Here is an 18131-nt window from a genome sequence, read left to right as displayed (position 1 = left end):
AATGCCATCCATTTCCCTCCAAATTCTATGATTTTGTCATTTTTTAATGCAGAGTAATACTCCATTGTGTATAAATGCCACATTTTTTTTATCCATTCGTCTATTGAAGGGCATCTAGGTTGGTTCCACAGTCTTGCTATTGTGAATTGTGCTGCTATGAACATCGATGTAGCAGTGTCCCTGTAGCATGCTCTATTTAGGTTTTTAGGGAATAGACCGAGAAGGGGAATAGCTGGGTCAAATGGTGGTTCCATTCCCAGCTTTCCAAGAAATCTCCATACTGCTTTCCAGATTGGCTGCACCAATTTGCAGTCCCACCAACAATGAACAAGTGTACCCTTTTCCCCACATCCTCACCAGCACTTGTTGTTGTTTGACTTCCTAATGGCTGCCAATCTTACTGGAGTGAGATGGTATCTTAGGGTGGTTTTGATTTGCATTTCTCTGACTGCTAGGGATGGTGAGCATTTTTTCATGTACTTGTTGATTGATTGTATGTCCTCCTCTGAGAAGTGTCTGTTCAGGTCTTTGGCCCATTTGTTGATTGGGTTATTTGTTATCTTGTTGTCTAATTTTTTGAGTTCTTTGTATACTCTGGATATTAGGGCTCTATCTGAAGTGTGAGGAGTAAAGATTTGTTCCCAGGATGTAGGCTCCCTATTTACCTCTCTTATTGTTTCTTTTGCTGAGAAAAAACTTTTTAGTTTGAGTAAGTCCCATTTGTTGATTCTTGTTATTAACTCTTGTGCTATGGGTGTCCTATTGAGGAATTTGGAGCCCGACCCCACAGTATGTAGATCGTAGCCAACTTTTTCTTCTATCAGACGCCATGTCTCTGATTTGATATCAAGCTCCTTGATCCATTTTGAGTTAACTTTGGTGCATGGCGAGAGAAAGGGATTCAGTTTCATTTTGTTGCATATGGATTTCCAGTTTTCCCAGCACCATTTGTTGAAGATGCTATCCTTCCTCCATTGCATGCTTTTAGCCCCTTTATCAAATATAAGATAGTTGTAGTTTTGTGGATTGGTCTGTGTCCTCTATTCTGTACCATTGGTCCACCCACCTGTTTTGGTACCAGTACCATGCTGTTTTTGTTACTATTGCTCTGTAGTATAGTTTGAAGTCTGGTATCGCTATACCGCCTGATTCACCCTTCCTGCTTAGCATTGTTTTTGCTATTCTGGGTCTTTTATTTTTCCATATGAATTTCATGATTACTTTCTCTATTTCTATAAGAAATGCCATTGGGATTTTGCTTGGCATTGCATTAAACCTATAGAGAACTTTTGGCAATATCGCCATTTTGATGATGTTAGTTCTGCCTATCCATGAACAGGGTATATTTTTCCATCTTCTAAGATCTTCTTCTATTTCTCTCTTTAGGGTTCTGTAGTTTTCATTGTATAAGTCTTTCACCTCTTTTGTTAGGTTGATTCCTAAGTATTTTATTTTTGGGGGGGATATTGTGAATGGAGTGGTTGTCCTCATTTCCATTTCAGAGGATTTGTCGCTGATATACAGGAATGCCTTTGATTTATACGTGTTGATTTTATATCCTGCCACTTTGCTGAATTCATTTATTAGCTCTAATAGTTTCTTTGTAGACCCTTTTGGGTCTTCTAGGTATAGAATCATGTCATCTGCAAATAGTGATAATTTAAGTTCTTCTTTTCCTATTTTTATGCCTTTAATTTCTTTCGTCTGTCTAATTGCTCTGGCCAGTGTTTCGAGAACTATGTTGAACAGAAGTGGTGAGAGAGGGCATCTCTGTCTTGTTCCAGATTTTAGAGGGAATGCCTTCAATTTTTCTCCATTCAGAATGACGCTAGCCTGAGGCTTAGCATAGATTGCTTTTACAATGTTGAGGTAAGTTCCTGTTATCCCTAGTTTTTCTAGCGTTTTGAACATAAAGGGATGCTGTACTTTGTCGAATGCTTTTTCTGCATCTATCGAGATGATCATATGGTTTTTATCTTTAAGTCTATTGATGTGGTGAATAACATTTATTGATTTCCGTGTATTGAACCAGCCTTGCATCCCAGAGATGAATCCTACTTGATCATGGTGCACAATTTTTTTTGATATGTTTTTGAATCCGATTCGCCAGAATTTTATTGAGGATTTTTGCATCTAGGTTCATTAGAGATATTGGTCTGTAGTTTTCTTTCTTTGAAGTGTCTTTGTCTGGTTTAGGAATCAGGGTGATGTTGGCCTCGTAGAATGAATTTGGAAGTTCTCCTTTTTTTTCTGTTTCCTGAAATAGCTTGAAAAGTATTGGTATTATTTCCTCTTTAAAGGTTTTGTAAAACTCTGCTGTATACCCATCCGGTCCTGGGCTTTTCTTAGTTGGTAGTCTTTTGATGGTTTCTTCTATTTCCTCAGTTGATATTGGTCTGTTTAGGTTGTCTATATCCTCCTGCCTCAATCTGGGCAGGTCATATTACTTAAGAAATTTATCGATGCCTTCACTATCTTCTATTTTATTGGAGTATAAGGATTCAAAATAGTTTCTGATTATCTTCTGTATTTCTGAAGTGTCTGTTGTGATATTGCCTTTTTCATCCCGTATGCTAGTAATTTGATTTCCCTCTCTTCTCTTCGTTAGCATGGCTAAGGGTCTGTCGATTTTATTTATTTTTTCAAAGAACCAACTTTTAGTTTTGTCAGTCTTTTCAATTGTTTCTTTTGTTTCGATTTCATTAATTTCAGCTCTGATTTTAATTATTTCTTGCCTTCTACTTCTTTTGCTGTTGTTTTGCTCTTCTTTTTCTGGGATTTTGAGATGAAGTATGAGATCATTCATTTGTTGGTTTTTTCTTTTTTTAAGGAATGAACTCCGAGCAATGAATTTTCCTCTTAGAACTGCTTTCAATGTGTCCCATAGATTCCGATATGTTGTGTCTGTGTTTTCATTTATCTCTAAGAATTTTTTAATTTCCTCCTTGATGTCTTCTATAACCCATTGATCATTCAGTAACCTATTGTTCATTCTCCAAGTGATGCATGTTTTTCCCTTCCTTCTTTTATCGTTGATTTTCAGTTTTATTCCATTATGATCAGATAAGATGCATGGTATTATCTCTACTCCTTTATATTGTCTAAGAGTTGCCCTGTGACATAATATATGATCTATTTTTGAGAAGGATCCATGTGCTGCTGAGAAAAAAGTGTAACTGCTTGATGTTGGGTGGTATATTCTATATATGTCAGTTAAGTCTAGGTTATTAATTGTGTTATTGAGCTCTATAGTTTCCTTATTCAACTTTTGTTTGGAAGATCTGTCCAGTGGTGAGAGAGGTGTGTTGAAGTCTCCCATGATTATTGTATGGTGGTCTATTAGACTCTTAAACTTGAGAAGAGTTTGCTTGATGAACATAGCTGCACCATTGTTTGGGGCATATATATTTATGATTGTTATGTCTTGTTGGTGTATGGTTCCCTTGAGCAGTATGTAGTGTCCCTCTTTATCCCTTTTGATTAACTTTGGCTTGAAATCTATTTTATTTGATATGAGTATGGACACTCCTGCTTGTTTCCGAAGTCCATATGAGTGATATGATTTTTCCCAACCTTTCACCTTCAGTCTATGTATGTCTTTTCCTATCAAATGCGTCTCCTGTAGGCAGCATATTGTTGGGTCTTGTTTTGTGATCCATTCTACTAGCCTGTGTCTCTTGATTGGTGAGTTTAAGCCATTAACATTTAGGGTTATTATTGAGATATGGGTTGTTCTTCAAGCCATATTTGTTTATTTATGTTACTAAACATGGTTTGTTTTCCTTTTTGATTATTTTTCCCCCCCTTTACTGTCCTACCTCCCACTGTTGGTTTTCATTGTTATTTTCCATTTCCTCTTCCTGTAATGTTTTGCTGAGGATGTTTTGAAGACATGGTTTTCTAGCTGCAAATTCTTTTAACTTTTGTTTATCGTGGAAGGTTTTAATTTCATCTTCCATCCTGAAGCTTAATTTCGCTGGATACACGATTCTTGGTTGGAATCCATTTTCTTTCAGTGTTTGAAATATGTTATTCCAGGATCTTCTAGCTTTCAGAGTCTGTGTTGAAAGATCAGCTGTTATCCTGATTGGTTTACCCCTAAATGTAATCTGCTTCCTTTCTCTTGTAGCTTTTAAAATTCTCTCCTTATTCTGTATGTTGGGCATCTTCATTATAATGTGTCTAGGTGTGGATCTCTTATGATTTTGCACATTCGGCGTCCTGTAGGCTTCTAGGATTTGGGATTCTGTCTCATTCTTCAAGTCTGGGAAGTTTTCTCGTATTATTTCATTGAATAGGTTGCTCATTCCTTTGGTTTGGACCTCTATACCTTCCTGTATCCCAATGACTCTTAAGTTTGGTCTCTTTATATTATCCCATATTTCTTGGATGTTCTGCTCATGGTTTCTTAACAGTCTTGCTGAGCTGTCTATGTTCTTTTCAAGTTGAAATACTTTGTCTTCATTGTCTGATGTTCTATCTTCTAAGTGTTCTACTCTGCTGGTAGTATTCTCAATTGAGTTTTTAAGGGGTTTATTGCTTCCTGCATTTCTAGGATTTCTGTTTGTTTGTTTTTTATTACCTCTATCTCCCTGTATAGTTGATCTTTTGCTTCTTGGATTTGTTTATGTAATACATTGTCGAAGTGGTCGAAGTGATCTTTCATTGTCTGATTTTGCTGTTTAATGTCTTCCTTGAGACTCCAGATCATCTGCAGCATGTATATCCTGAATTCTTTATCTGACATTCCATCTGCTGCAGCTATTACCTCTTCTAAAGTTGAGTTGACCTGCATTGCTTGTGGTCCTTTCTTTCCTTGTCTTTTCATATTGCTCGTGTTTCTTTCTGCTTGGTGAAACTGTTGTGTTTTTGAAATTTTCCCCCTATATATTTATATTGCTCTTGTATAGTTGAAAAGTCTCCCTTGCAGGGGCGGGTGGCGGCTCTTCTCCTCCTCCAATTGGGGTGATCTGTCTACCACGCTGGCGGGCTGCTGGGATTGTTCTGCCGGTCGGTCGCAGGTCTGCCTACCTTGGAGGTGCGGGCAGAAGCTCTGCTCTGCCCCTCCTCCAATTGGTGTGACGTGTCTACCACGTCCGCGAACCCCTGGGCCTGTTCTGCCGGTCAGTCGCAGATCTGCCTACCTTGCAGGCGTGGGCGGTGGCTCTGCTCTGCCCCTACTCCAATTGGGGTGTCGTGACAACCATGCCTGCGGGTTGCTGGGCCTGTTCCGGGCACGGGAGGTGGCTCTGCTCTGCCCCTTCTCCAATTGGGGTGACGTGATACCACGCCGGCAGTTCGCTGGGCCTGTTCTGGGCGCGGGCTGCGGCTCTGCTCTGCCCCTACTCCAAATGGGGTGATGTGTCTACCACGCTGGCAGGCCACTGGACCTGTTCCGGGCGCGGGCGGCGGCTCTGTTCGGCCCCCACTCTAGCCGGGGCGACGCAACACCACGCCGGCAGGTCACTGGGCCTGTTCTGGGCTCCGGCGGTGGCTCTGCTCTGCCCCTCTGGCCTCCACAGTATTCAGCAGGACCCGGACCGAGAAGCAGTTTCCGCGGTTTCTTTATCCCTGGGCCAGAGCAGTTCCGGGAGCCAGAATTCGGCCTCTCCGGGCTTGGTGCATGCTCCGACAGGAGCAGGCTCCAAGAAGCAGTTTCCGCGGGTTATTTAGCACTAAGTCTGAGCAATTTGTCTGCGAGACGCAGACAATTGTCAGCCTGAAATTACCTGTTCTGTAGCTGAAAGAGCTGCGATCAGTCGAAAACAAGGATGGTGACGTCAGCTCTCCAAGATGGTGGCCGCTGGCTTCCTTCGTGGTCTCAAAAATAAATATTTTTTTAAAATTTGTTTTTCAGTAGATTTTAGTATATGTATAGATATGTGCTATCATTCCCACAATCACTTTTAGAACATTTTTTTATCACCTCAAAAAAGATACCTCATTTCCTTTATGTAACATCCCCTTGCTTTCCCACAACATTTCTCTGCCCTCTGTATTTGTAGGTTTCCTTGTTCTGGACATTTCATATAAATGGAATTATATAATATATTATCTTTTGTGACTAATTCACTTAGCATAATATTTTTAGGTTTCATCCATATACTGGCATATTTCAGTACTTCATTCCTTTTCCTGACTGAGTAATATTCCATTGTGTTGTTACAAATTGTGTTAATGGAAGTTTTAGTTTTTAGTTGTTTCCATCTATGACTATTATAAATAATGTTTTTATAAATACTTGTGTAAAAGCTTTTGTGTGGACATCTTTTTATTTCTCTTTATTTCTCTTTGGTATATATACCTAGGAGTAGAGGTTTCCAGAAGGTACAGTTGCCAGGTCATCAAATTTTACTTAGTAAGCATTTGATGAATATTTATTGAACAAATTAATGGGGAAAAGTATAGTATAGCAAATAAAAATTCTTGTTTGAAAATAAGTTTAAATCAAAAGAGTAACATAATCTTAAGCATGCCAAAAGTTGGTAATTATATTCATTCAGATAAAATTGTTCATTTGTCAAGTTCATAAGAAAATGCTTCCAATAAGATAGTATTTATAACTTTATTTTAATTGCTTAGAAATAATTTTGAAACCTCTCTGAAACAGTATCATAATCTTTTATAGATTAATTTGTCTTCAGTACAAAAGGCACCTTTTGAAGAACTCTTTCCAAATATCAGCAATTATGTAAACTCAGATGAAATTGTTCCTGTGTCAAATTTGCAAGAAAATTCTTCAAATGAGGTAACATTTTCAATTTTTTCTGCAATTACTGAAAAAATTATTGTTCTATTTTGTGTATGAGTTACTTGGAGGAATCTATTGATTCAGTTAAGCGTAACATCATTTACATTGTCTAAAGAAGAAACAACCCCTTATCAGATTTCCGAACATTTTTTCAGTTCTGTGTGTTTCCTTTTTATTTTGCTGACAGAATCTTTTGATGAGCAAAAGTTTTTAAATTTCTTGAAATCTAATTTGCTTATTTTTTCTTTTGTAGTTTGTGCCTTTGGTGTCATATGAAGGAAATTGTTGCTAAATCAAATGTCATAAAGTCTTCTCCTTGTTTCTTCAGTTTTGTTGTTTTTAAGAGTTACATTTAAGTATTTGACCTATTTGAATTAATTTTTGTGTATGATGTTAGTCTGACCTAATTATTTTACATATAGATATTCAATTTTACTAGCTGTTTATGAACAGATTATTTTTTCAAATTGAGTAGACTTGGTACCCTTGTCAAATATCATTCAAACAGGGCTGGAGATGTGGATCAGTGGTAGAGCACTTGCCTAGGACATGTGCGGCCCTGGGTTCAATTCTCAGGATCACATATAAAATAAAATAAAGGTCTATTAAAAAATCATTCAAACAGCTGGGTGTGGTGGTGCACACCTGGAATCCCAGTGACTCAGGAAGCTGAGGTAGGAGAACCCTCAGTTTCAAAGATAGCCTCAGCAACTTAGCAAGGCCTTCAGCAATTTAGCAAGACTGTGTCTAAGAATAAAAAAGATCTGAGAATGTGGTTTAGTGGGTTCATTTCCCAGTGAACCTGGGTTCACTCCCCAGTACCAAAACAAACCAACAAATCAAGAAACAAACAAACATCACTCAAACATAAATGTAAGGTTTATTTCCAGTCTTCCCTATTTCATAGGTCTTTTGTGTTTGTCTTTTTTTGAGCAGGATGTATTGGAGATTGAACCCACGGGCTCTTTGTCATTCACCTACATACTGAGCTCTTTTTATTTTGAGCAAGAGTCTCACTAAGTTGTTTAGAGTGGTCTCAAACTTGCAATCCTCCTACCTCAGTCTCCCTAGTTACTGCAATTATAGGCATGTCTATATGTCTGTCTTTATGCCAGCACCATACTGTTTGGGTTATTGTAGTTTTGTAGTGTGTTTTGAAAAGCAAGTGTCCTTGCTTTTTTGTTCTTTCTCAGAATTGTTTTGGCTTTTGGGGGTCCCTTGAGATTCCATATGAATTTTAGAAGGAATTTTTCTGTTTCTACAAAAAATGCTTTTGGATTTTAATAGGAATTGCATTGAATCTGTAGATCACTTTGGATAATAATGACACTTTAACAATATTAAGTCTTCTAATCCATGAACATGGAATGTGTTTCCATTTATTATCATCTCAGGTTTCTTTCAGTAATGTTTTGTTGTTTTCATTATGTAAGTCTTTGTATAACTTCTTTGGTTAATTCTAGTTATACTTTTGTAGTTTTGTAGTATGTTTTGAAGTGCAACTAATTTTTGTGGTGACTTTATAGCCAGCTATGTTGATAAATGTGTTTATTCTAATAGATTTTTAATAGAATCTTTAGAATTTCAACATATGAATTATATAAAGTGTGAACAGAGATAATTTTACTTTTTTTAGAGAGAGAGATTTTTTTTAGTGGTAGTGCACTCACCTGGCATGCTCAGGGCACTGAGGATCGAACCCAGCGCCCCATGCATGCCAGGTGACCACGCTACCACTTGAACCACATCCCCAGCCCAATTTTACTTTTATATATATAATAAACACCACAAAACATTGTTGTTATTCTGATTAAAGAACTAACTTTTTAAAAGTTTTTAATATTAAAAAAAACTATGTATTTGCCTTAGTAGTTACTTTTGTAGTACTCTTTATTCCTCTCTGTAGACCCAGATTTTTATTTGATATTATTTTTCTTCTCCCTAAGGGACTTTCTTTAACATTTCTTATACTTTGGCTACACTAGTAGCTACTTCTTTCTGCTTTTTATAACTAGAAAGCAAAACCAGAGACTTTTATCTTTGAAAATTATTGTTGTTATGTTTTGAATACAAGGCGTCCCCCCAAAAGATGATGTGTTGACAGTGCAGAAATGTTCAGAGGTAAAGTGATTAGATTACAAGCACAGTAACCTCACAGTGGATTAATCCATTTGATTGGTAATAATTTGAAAGAACTACTGTATGGTAATGGCAGGCAGGTAGAGTATGACTGGAGGAAATAGGTCACTGGGGGTGTATCCTTGAGGATTATTTTGTTTCTGGCTCCTTGCATTTTCTCTTGCACACACTTTCTGTCTTCTTCCCCTTTCCCCTCCCTTCATTCCCCTACTCTCCCCTCCCCTCCCCTCCCCTCCCCTCTCCTCTCCTCCCCTCCCCTCCCCTCCCCTCCCCTCCCCTTTCCTTTCCTTTCCTTTCCTTCCTAGCTTTGTGGAGTAGCTTTTCTCCACAATGCCCTTCTGTTATGATGTCCTGAGTTACCTTGGACCCAGAACAATAAGAGTCAGTTGACAGAAAGAATCTCTCAACCCATAAGCCCAAAATAATCTTCTTCTCCAAGTTGTTTTTGTTGTGTATTTTGGTCTCAGCAATGAAAAGCCAACTCATACAGTTGTACTAGATGTAGATTTCCAGACTGATAATTTAAAAAAAAATATTTTAAAAATGTTGCCCTAGTGAGGTTCAAGGGCACATGCCTGTAATCGGGAGGCTGAGGCAGGAGGATTGCAACTTCAAAGCCAGCCTCAGCAATTTAGCAAGGCTCTAAGCAAGTTAATGAGAACCTGTCTCTAAATAAAATATAAAAAGGGCAGGAGATGTGGCTCAGTGGTTAAGCACCCCTGTTTTCAATCCCTGCTTCCAAAAAAAATGTTGCCCAAGAAATCTAGCATCATCCTTATCTTTTTTTTTTAAGAGAGAGTGAGAGACAGAGAGAGAGAATTTTTTTAATATTTATTTTTTAGTTTTCAGCAGGCACAACATCTTTGTTTGTATGTGGTGCTGAAGATTGAACCCGGGTCGCACGCATGCCAGGCAAGCATGCTACCGCTTGAGCCACATCCCCAGCCCCATCCTTATCTTTGTTCCCTAGCACATAAACATTTATTTTTTTCCTCTGATTTTAAGATTTTTCCTTTTTTAGTACTTTTGAGTAATTTGATTATGATACATCTTGGTGTAATTTTCTGCATTTTTTTATACTTCAGTTTCTTTAGCTACTAATATCTCTCTCTCCTCCCTCCCTCTCCCCCTCCCTCCCTCCCTCCCCCCCCCCTCTCTCTTTCTCTTCCTTACAGTAAAGTTTGGGAAGTTTTCAGCAACTCTACCTTAAAATTAAAATGTCTTTTCTGATATTGATATTCTTTTCACTTAAAAAATATATTTTCTCTCATGTTTTTATTTTGGATAGTTTTAAAGTTCACAAATAATTTCTTTTTATAGTGTTCAATATGATGTCAAACCCTTTCAGTGTATTTTTCGTCTCATAGTTTTCAGTCCCAGAAATTCATTTTAAGTCTTTTTTTGTTTTTCATGTCTCTATTTAACTTTTCAAACACACGGAATATTAAACTAGCTGTTTTAATGTCCTTCTATGATAATTCTATCATTCATGTCTACTCTGAGGTCAATTATTAATTGATTTTTGGTGATGCTTTTCTGCTTCTTTTCCTGCATGGCAATCTTTGATTAGATTCTAATCATTAATGGATAATTTTATATTTATTCATATCTTTTTGAGCTTTGTTCTGAAAGAAAGTTTAAAGCTATTTAATTCTTTCAGGTTTTTCCTTTAAGGTTTATTAGATCTGCAGTTGTTCAATCTACAACAATTATTCCCCATGACTGAAGTATGACCTTCCTGAGAATTCAACTCAATATTTTATGAATTACAAGGTTTCCCAGTCCCTCCTGTGTCAGCACCAGTGCTAATCTTCCAAATCTTTTCAGATGGCTTTTTCCTGTCCTCAGGTTGTCCCATAAAGCATGCCCAGATCCATACTCCACATAATACTGAAAGGGAACCCTCTACATGTTGCTGACCTTCTCTCTCTGCTCAGCTCTTTCCCGTATTATTCTGTCCTATAATCCAAGCTGCCTTAGTTTACCCAGCCCATGGGCTCCATTTTCTCAAGGCATGGAGTCTGTTTGTCTCTGCCTTAATTCACCCTCATTAGACTATAGCCTGGAAATTCTCTTAAGGCAGTGTTGGAGCAGCTGTAAGGCCCACTTTGTTTTCTAATTCTTTGAGATTATTGTCCTTAATTGTCTGATATTCAGTTTCTTGAAAATTGTTGTTTTATATATTTTGTCTGGTTTATTTTGATTGCCTCAATCAAAAGGATAAATCTATTCCTTTTTATTTTATCTTGGCAGAAGCAGACAATTTTGAATATGTTAATTTTTTTTTCTAGTAACCCTCAGTAGTCATGAACACATGAGGAAAGGAGAACTGTCTGGATCTGTAATTGTATTTTGGCTTCAGGTTGGTTTGGAGGACAAAAGGTAAAAATAATCGAGGTTACTGACAAGAGAGTGCTTAAAATTATGAACCTCATTATCTAAATTAGAGAGAGAAGAAAGCATAGGTAGGAAAGGGGACTGATACGTAAAGCAGTTAATAGTTAGGAGATCAAAGGACAGATATGAAAGCCAGGTGAAAGAATGAAAAAGCTAGAAATATCAGAGACTGGCATAATTTAATTTTATTTTCTTAAGTTAAAGCACTTCTGACTAGTGACAAAAGCAGAGTGTGACCATGGAAAGGAATAGCTCAAGTGAAATCCAAATTAACCTTGAAGAAATTGAAGGTGGTCAAAGAGCTGAAAAGAGAGGTGTTTACCTGGGTATTAATGTTGCTCAGAATAACAGAGGACCTTGAGGTGCCAAAAACTGAAGTATTCCCTGAATTCAATAAAATAAATAAAAAATCCTTTAGGTGAAAGTTATAACAAATATTTGAGGGTGATGCAGTGAAACAGCACAAGTATTAATTTGAAGACAGAAATACAAAATTTTGAAAGAGATAAATTTTACTTACCCCAACAGTACTGAGCTGATGGGCCTGGAAGAAGGAACAAGGAACATAAGAAATGACTTGATCTTTATTTTCCTTTTATACCATCTGTGAGAGAAGATACTCTCCTTTGAGAATTATCTTTTTCTGAATTTAGTATTTTGGCAATGATATTTTAAATTTTCAATAATTTAAAAAATATTTTAGTTACATAGTATTTTATGATATAACGTCATATCACCTGTCTCAAAGAGTATTTTGTATTTCAGAGAATTCTTTGGATTGATTTTCCTTTGGATCTTTTGAGCTTCAGAAATCTGGATGTCTAGATCCCTCCTTAGGATGGGGCTTTCAGCCAGAATTTCTTTATATGAGGTTTCTGGCCTACCCCCCAATCTTTCTCTCTCATCCTCTAGGACTCCCAAAATTTAAGTATTTATATGACTTAATGGTGTTCCATAGGTTCCTCAAGCTGTCTTCATTCTTTTTCATTCTTTATTTCTTTTTTCTCTCTAATTGGCTAATTTCAAATAACCTGTCTTGGACTCATAAATCCTTTTTTTGCATGATTTAAGCTCTATATAGAATTCTTCCGTTCCAGAATATCATTTTTATATTTTCTATTTCTATTAAACTTCTAATATTGTTTATGATTTGTTTTACTAATTTTGTTTAATTATTCATCTGTGCTTTATTGCATCTCATTGGGCCTCATTAAAAATAATTATTTTTAATTATTTTCCAGGCATTTCATAGATCTTCATTTTTGTGGGGTCAGTTACTGGAGTTTTATTAGATTACTTTGGTGGTATCGTGTTTGCCTTATTCTTTGTTATCTGTGTATCTGTGCATTAGTGTCTATTATCAAAGGATCCCAGAAAAAAGACCAACCCAAAGTAGAATTCCCCAAGATACATTGCAGTCAAGTTGTCAACAGAGAGAATGTTGAAAGCAGAAAGAGAAAACAGACTTTTTATATACAAGGAAACCCTCACAAGCCTATCACTGAACTTCTCAACAGAAATCTTGCAAGCTAGGAGTTGGAGAAGATCGTGTATTAGAGGAAGAATGCACTTCCCATAAGGTCCTCAGCTCAGTATTTTAAAAGCAGGAAGACTGCTTCTCAGTGAGGTGGATAACTGAGGAAATTCACTGAAATTAAATGTTGGACAATAAAAAAATTATAAAGACACAGAAAGTTGGAAGCTTTGAAAGAAATAATGTGTTAGAGATGCACCAGTGGCAGCAGCACCAGCAGAGCCACCAACCCACAGCAGAGGGGAGGGAGAGCACAGGCAGAAAGAGAGGAAAGCATACAAATAAAATTGGTTTGGGGGAACCTGTGGAACAGAGAGGGAGGCTGATCTTAATGGACCCAGAGATGATAGGGGAAGTTGTTGAATAAAAAGCAACAATAATCACTTGTCCCACATCAGATAGTCCATTGGGAACCAGAGTCACCACAGCAGTGGGAACAATTTTTAAGTGACCACACAACAGTGAACAGAAGTGGGAGACAGGGAATTCATAAAAAGTGCCAGCCTGACACAGCAGTCCCCAATATAGGGTCCAGAGTGGAACTGGGCCAGCATGATTGAAACAGACACAGAAATTTGTGCCTAAGACAGTGGGATACTGGACAGAAAGAAAACTGTCTTTTGTTGCTGATATCCCATATGGCTATGGGGAAGACTCCAATAACTGGCCAGACAGATATGTCTGCACTCCAAGTCTGATCCTGAGTAGTTCACATCCATGGCAGTGAACATGAGACCTGTGGAGGTTTAGACTCCTCACCCTAATAGTGGAATTTTCAGAAGACCGCTGTAACCCAAGTGTCCAATAGAGATCCTCAGCAACAGGGATGTGTGAATCAAACCTTAAATATTCACTGACAGAGTTCCAAAGGTCAATCAAGACTAAATTCCAACTGCTGGAATTCACAATTTAGAACTCTTGCACCAGCCTCACTGTGGAAATACATCATCTTTCAGCATTCCGCAGTCTATACAATCCTATACTGGGAGATGGGAAGCTGAGAGCTTCAAAACCAGCTTTGGTTTCTGGCCACAATGGCTGGCAGGTTGATGAAAAACACAAAGACATCAGACTTCCATGTATTTCTCTCTATATTTTTTTCACATAGTTTTTCTTAACCTTCATTTTTAAATTTATTTTTATGTGGTGCTGAGGATTGAACTCAGGGCTCACATGTGCTAGACAAGCACTCTAAGGCTGAGCCAAAACCCCAGCCCCTTTTTTCACATAATTTCACTTTCATTTTAATTGCTTCCTTCTTCTCTGGTTTATTATTTAGCCTTGGTTGTTTATTTATTTTACCTTGCTTTGGGGCAAAATAATGGCCAAATGTTCTTGTTCCTTCTTCCTCTCTTTCTTACATTATTTTTAATTATTTGTTACTTCTCCTTCTTTATAACCATCATCTGTTACTTAACTCCTGCTTATCCTGTGTTCACTTTTTAAATATATCTAACTTTTCCTTGCTTTCCCACCTTATTCACAATTCACTTAAGAAACCATAATTCCAATATCTTATTGAATTATATAGTTTATGTAATTCCTGTCTCATTCATGTTGTTGTGTTTATTAATACAGTGGGTAGCATAGTAAACACCTTCTATTTAATGTCTGATCTAGTTTAAGGTTGTTTATTTTTGGTCTTGTTGTTAAACACTGACCCTACTACTCCTATACAGGTGGTAATTAGTGTTATAAAAGTCAAAGTAGACACTGGACATTTATTTTAAGGTTGTACATTGGTTGCTATTATTATTATTATTCCTTGCACTCATACCTTCACCCCTAGCCTCAACATTCTCTGCGAGAGGCTGGGAAGTAATTGAGACACTTAAGATTCACAGAATAGAGATCCTGTTGCTAAGCATCACTCGGAACTAAGCCAAGAGCAGTGAACCTCACTCCACACACAAACTAGCCCCACTCATTGACAAATTTCTAGAAACATATGACTTCTCCAAATTGAACTAGGAAGATATAGAAATTCTAAACAGACCAATATCAAGCAATGAAATTGAAACAGCAAACTAAAAGCCTTCCAACAAAGAAAAGCCCAGGATAGATGGATTCTCAGCTGAATTCTACCAGACCTTTAAAGAACTAACCCCAGTCTTTCTCAAATTATTCCATGAAATTGAAAGGAAAAGGACATCCCAAATACATTCTGTGAAACCAGTATAAACCTGATATCAAAACCAGTCAAAGACATATCAAGGGGAAAAACCCTACAAACCAATATCCATGATGAACATAGATGTCAAAATTCTTAATAATTATTAGCAAAATCAAAATCCTTAGCAAGAAGAATGAAGCAGGTGGCATCACTATATCAGACCTTAAATGATACCACAGAGCTATAATAACAAAAATGACATGGTACTGGCACCAAAATAGACTGGTAGACCAGTGGTACAGAATAGAGAACACAGAGATAAACCCACATAAATACAGTTATCTTATATTAGACAAAGTCTCCAAAAACATATATTGGAGAAAAGATAGCCTCTTCAACAAATGGTGCTATGAAAACTGGGAATCCATATGCAACAAAATGAAATTAAACCCCTATCTCTCATCATGCACAAAACTCAATTCAAAGTGAATCAATAACCTAGGAAATAAACCAGAGACTCTGCATCTAATAAAATAAAAAGAAGGGCCAGATCTACATCATGTTGGTTTAGGTCTCTACTTCCTTAATAAGATTCCTGTAGCTCAAGAATTAAAATCAAGAATCAATAAATGGGGTGGATTCAAACTCAAAAGCTTCTCAGCAAAAGAATGAATCAGTGAGATGAATAGAGAGCGTACATTTTGGGAGCAAATTTTTATCACATGCACATCAAATAGAGCTCTAATCTCTAAGATATATAAAGAACTCAAAAATCTTAACACCAAAAAACCAAATAACCCAATAAGTAAATGGGCCAAGGAACTGAACAGACATTTCTCAGAAGATGGTGTTCAATCAATCAACAAATATATGAAAATATTCAACATCTCTAGCAATTAGAGAAATGCAAATCAAAACTACTCTAAGATTTCATCTCACTCCAGTCAGAATGGTAGCTATTAAGAATACAAACAACAGTAAGTGTTGGAAAGGGTATGGGGAAAAAGGGCACACTCTTACATTGCTGGTGGGACTACAAATTGGTGCAACCAATATGGAAAGAATTATGGAGATTCCTTGGAAAGCTAGGAATGGAACCACCGTTTGACCCAGCTATCCCACTCCTCAATTTATACCCAAAGGACTTTTAAAAAGCATACTACGGAGACACAGCCACATCAATGTTTGTAGCAGTACAATTCACAATAGCTAAATTGTGGGTCCAACCTAGATATCCTTCAGTAGATGAATGTATAAAGAAAATGTGGTATATATACACAATGGAATATTACTCAGCATTAAAAGAATAAAATCATGGCCTTTGCAGATAAATGGATGGAGTTGGAGAATATAATGCCAGGTGAAGTAAGCCAATCCCCCCCAAAAAAACACAAATGCTGAATGTCTCCTCTGATATAAGGATGCTGATTCACAATGGGGATGGAGGATATCATGGGAGGAATAGACAAATTTTAGATAGGGCAAAGGGGGAGGGAGGTGAAGGGAGGGAGCATGGGGATTGGAAGGACAGTGTAATGAGACAGACATCATTACCCTGAGAACATGTATGAAAACACAAATTGTATGACTCTACTTTGTGTTCAACCAGAGACATGAAAAATTGTGCTCTTTGTGTATTATGAATTGAATTGCATTCTGATATCATATATAACTAATTAGAATAAAAAATAATTATTAGCAAACTGCATTCAAAAACACATCAAGAGCTGGGCACAGTGGTGTAACACCTGTAATTCCAGTGTCTTAGGAGGCTGAGGTAGGAGGATCACAAGTTCAAAGCCAGCCTAAGCAATTTGGTAAGGCTGTAAGCACTTAGCAAGACCCTGTCTTAAAATAAAAAATAAAGGGCTGGGGTTGTGGCTCAGTGGTAGAGTGCTCACTGGCACGTACGAGGCACTGGGTTTGATCCTCAGCACCACATAAAAATAAATGAATAAAATAAAGGTGTTGTGTCCAACTACAACTAAAAAAATTAAAATAAATAAGTAAATAAAAAAGGCTGGGGATGTTGATCAGTGGTTAGGCATTCCTGGGTTCAATCTCTGCTTCCAAAAAAAAAAAATCAAGAAGATAATACACCAAATCAAATCCAGGGATGAAATGTTGGTTCAACATATGCAAATCAATAAATATTATATGCCAAATAAATGGAATTAAGGACAAGAATCATACAATCATTTTATTTCAATAGATGCAGAAAAGGCCCTTGATAAAATCTGTCATCCACTCATGTAAAAATACTAAAGAAACTAGGGATAGAAGAAACTTACCTTAACATTATAAAGGGTATATATGACAAACCCAAAACAACAGATAATAAATAAAACAGAAAGCAGTTCCTCTGAAGTCAGGAAGAAGACAAGGATGTACACAGTCACTATTCTGATTCAATATAGTTCTGTTTTTAAATTTTTTAATGTTTCTTTTTTTTTTAGTTTTCGGTGGACACAACATCTTTGTTTGTATGTGGTGCTGAGGATCGAACCCGAGCCTCACGCATGCCAGGTGAGCGTGCTACCACTTGAGCCACATCCCCAGCCCCTCAATATAGTTCTTGAAAATGTAGCCAGATCAATCAGGCAAGAGAAGAAAATGGGATACAAATAGGAAAAGAAGATTTTAAATTATCTCTGGAGATAACATGATACTTTATCTAGAAGGGCCAGAAAAAAAAAAATACTAGAAGACTAGAAAAGTCAATAACTGACTTGAGATAAGTAGCAGAATACAAGATCAACATTCAAAAATCAACAGCTTTCCTATACTCTAGTAGTGATTCTGCCAAGAAAGAAATCATGAGAACTATCCCATTCACAATAACTTCAAAATAATAAAAATACTTGGGAATTAATCTAACCAAGGAAATGAGTAACCTATTCAAGGAGAATTATAGAGTTCTGAAGAAAGAAATTGAAGATCTTTGAAGATACAAAGACCTGCCGTGCTCTTGGATAGGCAGAATTAATATTGTCACAATGGCCATAATACTACCAGGCAGAGTGGTGCACACCTATAATTCCCTTGTTCAGGAGGCTAAGGCAGGAAGATGTTCAAAGCCAGCTTTAGCAACTTAGTGATGCTCTAAGTAACTTAGCAAGACCCCATTTCAAAATAAATAATAAAAATGGCTGGAGATGTGTGTCATTGCTACCAGGATTGAACCCAGTTGAGTAAAT

The 18131-nt window shown here is 37.1% G+C and overlaps 1 protein-coding gene across 1 annotated transcript in view; it reads left to right on the top strand.

Moving 5' to 3' along the window:
* Meikin (meiotic kinetochore factor) overlaps window positions 1-18131 on the top strand; it is a 119347-nt gene that overhangs the window by 83020 nt on the left and 18196 nt on the right. Inside the window, exon 12 of the mRNA XM_076857607.2 lies at window positions 6629-6748. Within this exon, the coding sequence (XP_076713722.2) occupies window positions 6629-6748 (120 nt within the window). The remainder of the gene's footprint in view (window positions 1-6628; window positions 6749-18131) is intronic.

This window comes from Callospermophilus lateralis, chromosome 5 (assembly GCF_048772815.1).
Source record: "Callospermophilus lateralis isolate mCalLat2 chromosome 5, mCalLat2.hap1, whole genome shotgun sequence".
In the NCBI taxonomy this organism is placed as follows: domain Eukaryota; kingdom Metazoa; phylum Chordata; class Mammalia; order Rodentia; family Sciuridae; genus Callospermophilus; species Callospermophilus lateralis.
The sequence above is the reverse complement of the archived record's forward strand: the minus strand, read 5'-3'. Positions and strand labels throughout refer to the sequence as shown.